The sequence below is a fragment of the Quercus suber genome, unplaced genomic scaffold, assembly GCF_002906115.3.
Source record: "Quercus suber isolate HL8 unplaced genomic scaffold, Cork oak 2.0 scaffold_605, whole genome shotgun sequence".
Classification (NCBI taxonomy): domain Eukaryota; kingdom Viridiplantae; phylum Streptophyta; class Magnoliopsida; order Fagales; family Fagaceae; genus Quercus; species Quercus suber.
This window is the reverse complement of record NW_027070048.1, coordinates 190,558-197,927: the sequence shown is the minus strand read 5'-3', so window position 1 is coordinate 197,927 and position 7,370 is coordinate 190,558. Positions and strand designations below refer to the sequence as shown.

Here is a 7,370-nt window from a genome sequence, read left to right as displayed (position 1 = left end):
TTTTTCATAAGCATATTGTGACCGAAGACAATTTGTCTTGGTTCATTTTTCTCTTCAAAAAGCTACTATGTTTGTACGCTGCAACTTGATGCAAAGATTTTTCATAAGCATATTATGACTGAAGACAATTTGTCTTGGTTCATTTTTCTCTTCAAAAAGCTACTGTGTTTGTACGCTGTATGGTTTTGTAACCAAGGAGTTTCGTGATCTTCATCGTGTTAATGAACTAGAGAACTTTACAGTCAACATCCTTCTCAAGTTGGTGGTTAGTTACGTATTTGGATTCGTGCATCGATTGGTTAGTCATATATTGGGAGCCATGCATTGAAAATGAGAGATTGTCACTACAGAACAAGTTCAACTGGGTATTAAGGTAAATGTTCAACTTTAAGTTAGTATAAGATATTGGAATTCCTTTACTTGTAACCAATTATTGTAATAATAGTAAATTCTTAGAAGTAGTGACTTTAAAATCACCTGATGAGTTTTTACCTTAAAAGTTTTTCTCATTCATAAATAAATTACCGTATCAAATTTATTTTCTGCTACATATTAATTTAGTTGGTAATTTGTTTGTGCTACCACACGTATTGCATGCTAATTGAATTAATTAACTTGACTAATTAATTAATTCATCACAAATGGTCAATACATTTTTGGCCTATCACAATTAACTCTTTTTTCTTTTTCTTTTTTAATTAAGTAATTAAAAAATTTTATAATATAAAAAATAAAAATAAAAATAGCTTCTCCTAAATTTCAAAGGAATGAACCCATGAAGGTAAATTTCACCCTTACGTTAGCAAAAATCAAATTTACCAAGTGTAGGATTTCCAAAATGGGTTAGATACAAAAGTCACCAGTTATACATGGCAGCTTCCATTAGCAATATGAAGAAAACTACATACTAATTGATCTTGAAAACTTTCAACTCAAACAAGAACTAAGTTCCATCTTCACTTTCATCATCATCGCTATCAACACTATCATCATCATTGGAATCAGAGTTGCTCATGGCATTAGCTTGTAAGTGTTGATACTGAATGATAACGTCTCTTGCATCAGATGCCAAGGCATTCTTTGCAGCCCTAACAACGTCAATATTCTGAACAGGGATATCTTTTCTATCCTCTTTAACGATAAAGAACTTGCGTGCCCGTGCTGATGCTACTTTTCTTTTAACTTCCCTGCAATGTAATTGGTCAATATACTTATCATGTAAGACCCTGTTTTTGACCTGCTTCAGTACTGGGGGACTAGCAAGGGTTGTCAACGATGAGCCACTTAATCTAGAAAGGGGCTTTTTATGGCTTGAAGGTCTCTCATGGCACTTTTTAAGAAATCCTTGTTTTCCTGAAGACTGCATTGGAGTGGAAAGTATAACACCCGGCTGAATAGCTTGAGTAGACGGATCCATATTGGGCTCAAGTACTGAAAATAGATCTGCCTCATAATCCTGGTCCACACAATAATGCTTTTGTATTAAGTGTCTGAAAATTTTTCGTCCAGGACGAGTCTTCTGTTTATTGCAACTCAACCTTTTAACCATTGGCTTAAGCAATTTACTTTCTGAGAGAGAAAAATTGTGAATGGGTGAAGACTCTGCTTTTTTAGTCCTCAATCGAGGCTGAGGTTGAAGTGGGGTTAAATTGTCAGAGTGAACTTTATCAAAGCACTCCTGTGCAGACTTTCCTGGCACCTGTGATATATTTTTGTATGGATATAAGTTCACCATTGACAAAATTTGAATAAACATTGTTGATAAAGCTAACTCCACGATTAAAAATGGCAGAGTTAGTGCACTAAATAAATACTAAAGAGGAAGTAAATGCTGACAGCAGGCTTTAGCATAACATTCTCAATTATATTTTTCACATAAATCTAATAACAAGACTTATATGCCAATGCTACGTTAAAAATTTGTTGATTGAATATGTAGTTGATAATCACAACAAAACTGATGCAATATGTCCTTATCTAGTTCTCTTATGACTTCATACAAAAAAAGAGAGGTTAATTTCCCCCTTTTTCCCCCATTTTTTTGACAGAATAGTGTTAGTGATCATACTGCAGCTCATCAAGGCGCTGTGTCTCAACAAAAAGTGATCAACAGCAGTGAAATTAGTTAAGCAGTTCCTTGCAGTTAGTAACAGCACCTAGATTAGTTAAACAGCAGTTAACACATAACAGACTCACCGAAGTTAGTATCAGTGCTTGACAAATGATTGAATACAGATTCATTCTCTCTTTCCATCTCAGTTTTTCAGTATCTTCTTTTCCTTTCTTTTCACCTGTGCCATCTGGCATTACATTGATCAAAGGCATACCAGATGCACAACCGTCAAATCTTAAATACAGAGTTCATTCTCTATTTCTTTCTCAAATTTTCATTTTCTTCTTTTCCTCTCTTTCACCGGTGCATCTGGCATTGTATTGATCAATGGAATAACAGATGCAGACAACCATTAAATCTTGAATACAAATTTCATTCTCTGTGTCCTCAGTTTTTCAATTTCTTTCCTTTCTTTCACCTGTCCCATGACTCCCGTCTGCATAGCATTAATCAAAAAGGCATACTAGACACACAACCATTAAATCTTTCAAATATCACTGTCACCAACCGAGGGAAGATTAGCTGCATCTATGCTATGCCCTAAAAGGGCTGGCTACATTACAATTATGGCTCCTCTTAAATACTAATATAACCCAGATTGATCTAGTTCATGCCCAATGCAGGACTCAACAGACGTCCACAAAACAACACTCTTTATACAATCTAATCCAATCCAAACCAAACAATTTGGAATATAACGAGTATAGACACTTTACAACTGACTCTAGTATGGGCTTTTATGTTAATATCTATTATTTGAAATGACAATAGAGGTTCGAAGCTCCCTTATAAGTCCTGCAATTGGTTGGAAGTACCTAGACTTGTACTCCAAGTTGAACAATGATATCTCCAAAAAACAGTAGTTCATAAAGTTTATGGAAGCTAACAAAATTTAAACAATCTCAACTGTAAGACTTAAACTCAACCATGTTATTGAAAAACACCTAGTTCCCAGTAAGTAAGCAACTTTTGCCACTCCTTGAAAAGAATATGATCCTAGCTCTTGCAAATTCTATTCCAAGACTATACTTATAAAAGAAATCAACAAACCTATGCCCTTTCCCCAAAGCACACTTACCTCATGTAAATATAAACAAACAGAACAAAAAAAAAAAAAAAAAAAAAACAGCAAATTATAGGCCATAGAATCAAAGAAATAGAAAAATACCAGTTTGGAAACCTTCTTCCAGAAATTGGGTGTTGGCTTTGCCACAAAATAGGCTCTTTGCAAAGCCAATTCTTGTTCCTTTGTCCACTCCTTAGTCATCCCACGATCTTCCTCATCTCGCTTTCGCTTCCTGTTTTTCCCAATGTCCTTAGCCATCCTCTCTTCGTCTTCCACAATAACCGCTTCCGGACTAATAGAACTCCTCCTTGTGCTCCTCTCACGTTTCCTCACAATTTGTTCACAAGAATTCACAACCTTGTCAGCTTTTTCATCATCTGTTAAATCCACTTCATCCAAAGACTTTTCATCGTCTGTTAAATCCACTTCATCCAAAGACGTGCCACTGCCACTCTCTTCCACATGTTCATCAACAACATTTCGTTGATTAGAAACCCTCTGAGATCGTCTATGCCCTACAACTTCCTCAACACTACCATTCAATTTTGAAGCCTCCCTCGACCCAGAACTCATATTCCCACGACTACTCAACCCAACATCAGATTTCCTTGTTTTCGTTGAAACTTTCTCCTCACAATCTACATTTTGCTGATTAGTAAACCTCGGAGACCGTCTAAGACTCCGAAACACTTCTGCGCAACTATTCAGCCTTGGAGATCTCCTCGACCAAGAACTAAAATTCCTCAAATTTCTCGACCCACAAGCGGATTTACTCAATTTCTTTGAAGATTTTTCTGGGAATTTTTTGCTTTCTGGCTGAGAGCTGAGAAACCTGTTGTTTCTGGAGTTGGTCTTGGGAGTTTTAAGATCTTCGGGTTCTGAGGTTATTCTTTTCCCGTGAAGTCTCGGAGATTTTCTGAGACTCGTGGGCTGCTGTGGTTCTGGTGTGTTCTTATGGAGGAGAAATCTCGGAGATCTGCGGAGACTCCTGGGTTGCTCGGTGCTCACAATCGGTGTTCTCTCTGGCATTTTCACAAACACTTCATGGTATTGTTTCATTAGGAGGGAAAAAGATATTCAAAGATAAAACTCCACAGAGAAATGGGCTTTTCTCAATTTTTACAAGAATAAAAAGGAAGAAGTGGGGTTCGATGGGCCGGATCCAACGGTATTGGGCTTCTTTATGAATTCCTTAAGACCACTATTCGGGTTTCCTTTTATTTCTTTATTTATTTATTTTTATCAATAGAAAATAAGGCTAAGGGCAATACAATTGGTGGCACTCTTCTCCAACTCGGAGCACCTCCTCTCTTTAAGAGTTGAACCAAGTGTCTCTCTACTTAGATACTTGTTATAAAGACCAAAAGTCTCTTTATTTTAATTACTAATACTCTTTTATTTTAGTTTTCAAACATGTTTTAAGTATACAATGACAATGTAAATTATGTAGTGTAACTCTTGCTAAAAGTTACACCAATTAATAGATTTTTATTATATTAATATTTTGACAAACCTATCATTAAATACACGTTTTTATGTTTTTAATATGTACACCAAATTTTATGTCAATTAATTGTTATTTACTATTTGATATGAATAAAAAAATCTTGTGCAACTTGAATATGGTCATATGTGATTTTCTTAAACAAATTAATCACACAATTTACTACTAGGGACGGAGCTATTCATTGACTAGGGGGGGTAGTGGCCACCCAATTTTTTAAAAAAAAATTATAATATGTATATGTTGTGAAATGATTGAAATATATAAAACAAAGTAAAAGAAACAAGAAATATATATTGATAAACTCTTATATTCAAGTGATCATCCACAATTGTTTTGATCTCTCTTCGATGTGTATAATAACAGTAAAGTAATCCCACATATATATAGAATCTTAGAATGCTTGTAGAGTTTATGGGATAAGGTTGTAATAATAAGTACATTTATGGATATACATCTCCCCTATAGACACTTATGGATATACATCTCCCCCACATAATCTTTTCATTGCCCAAAGTTTACACATTCCTATCAAACTTTATCTAACACTCCCCCTTGGATGACCACTTTTTAAGAATATGCATCGTTAAAACCTTGCCAAATAAAAATTTTGTGGAAAAAAAAATTTGGCTAAGGAAAAAGAATACAATATTCTTGTATAACTTCTAGTGCCTTAAGATTGCCTCATTAAAACCTTACAAAGGAAAACCCAGTGGGAAAAAACCTTAGCGAAGGAAAAATAGTACAATCAGCACACATCTTTTAGAAACTTTACTCCCCCTCATGAGTATATTGAATATCCTTAAGTCGACACATACCAATGTTGTGCACCATCTTATTAAAATTCGCAGTTGGTAATGGCTTAGTGAACATGTCGACCAAATTATCACATGATCGTATCTGTTTAACATCAATATCACCACTCTTCTGGAGCTCACGTGTATAAAAGAATTTTAGTGCAATATGCTTGTTTCTATCACCCTTGATATATCCTCCCCTAATTTGAGTGATACAAGCGGTATTATCTTCGTATAATATCATTGGACCTTTTATGATTAATGATAATCCACAGTTCTCACGAATATGTTGAATTACCAATCTTAACCAAATACATTCATGACTTGCTTCATAAATTGCAATAATCTCTGCATGATTTGAGGAAGTAGCAAAAATTGTTTGCTTAACAGATCTCCATGAAATAGCAATATTTCCATAAGTAAATAAATATCCTGTTTGTGATCGGCCTTTGTGTGGATCAGAAAGATAACCTGCATCAGCATATCCAACTAACTGTGGTTTTGATCTATTTGGATAAAATAATCCTAAATCAGTAGTCCCACGAAGATAACGTAAAATATGTTTAATTTCATTCCAATGTCTTCGAGTTGGTGCAGAACTATACCTTGCTAGTAAGTTAACTACAAATGCTATATCAGGTTGTGTGTAATTTGCAAGATACATCAAAGCACCAATTGCACTAAGATATGATACTTCAGGACCAAGAATTTCTTCATCATCTTCTTGGGGTCGAAACGGATCTTTCTTGACATCAAGTGACCAACCCACCATTGGAGTACTCAAAGGACGAGCTTTATCCATGTAAAATTACTTCAGGACTTTTTCTGTGTACGTTGATTGATGAACAAGAATTCTATTTGGAAGATGTTCAATTTGCAGGCCAAGACAAAATTTTGTTTTACCAAGATCTTTCATCTCAAATTCATTCTTTAAAAAATTTGCTGTTTTTGTTAACTCTTCTGGAGTCCCTACAAGATTTAAATCATCAACATATACTGCAACAATAGCAAATCCGAGTTCTGATTTTTTGATAAAACCACATGGACAAATTGGATTATTCTCAAATCCTTCTTTCAAAAGATATTCATTGAGACGATTACACCACATGCGTCTGGATTGCTTTAACCCATATAAGGATCTTTGTAGCTTAATAGAATACATACTTCGGGATGTAAGATTATATGCTTCAGGCATTTTATATCCTTCAGGGATTTTCATGTAGATATCATTATCTAATAATCCATACAAATATGTTGTAACAACATCCATTAATCACATATCCAAATTTTCTTTTGCTACCAAACTAATAAAAAAATCTGAATGTAATTGCGTCCATTATAGGAGCATATGTTTCTTTATAATCAATACCAGGTCTCTGTGAGAAACCTTGTGCTACAAGTTGCGCTTTATACCTTATAATTTCATTTTTCTCATTTCTTTTACGTACAAATACCCATTTGTATCCAACAGGCATTACACCTTTAGGTGTTCAAACTACAAGTCCAAAAACTTCACGTTTACTTAGTGAATTTAATTCTGCTTGAATCGCTTCTTTCCACATTGGCCAATCATTTCTACGTTGACATTCATCAACAATTTGTGGTTCATATTCATTATCATTACTTCTGGTAATATCAATGGCAACTTTATATGAAAATATGTTGTCAACAACAATTTTATTTCTATCTCATATTTCTCCTGTATGTACATAATATATCGAGATCTCGTTATTTTCAGGTACTTGATCCTCTTCAGGAGATAACTCTTCAAGAGGTTTATTTTTAGGAGATTTTTGTTCATAAGTTTTGGATAGATCAATTATTTATGTGACCTGTTTCTTGGGTATAGCCTCTTTATAGGCTGCAACTTATTTTTCTTGTATTTTTCTC

The 7,370-nt window shown here is 34.5% G+C and overlaps 1 protein-coding gene across 1 annotated transcript; it reads right to left on the bottom strand.

Moving 5' to 3' along the window:
• Positions 1-799: 799 nt before the first annotated feature.
• LOC111992077 (uncharacterized) lies at positions 800-4,283 on the bottom strand. Its single transcript, XM_065765070.1, has 2 exons — positions 3,282-4,283; positions 800-1,699 (listed from the first exon to the last, which is right to left on the bottom strand). The coding sequence occupies exons 1-2, from the start codon at positions 4,236-4,238 to the stop codon at positions 944-946; spliced, it is 1,713 nt and encodes a 570-aa protein (XP_065621142.1). The 5' UTR covers positions 4,239-4,283; the 3' UTR covers positions 800-943.
• Between the last annotated feature and the right edge of the window lie 3,087 nt (positions 4,284-7,370).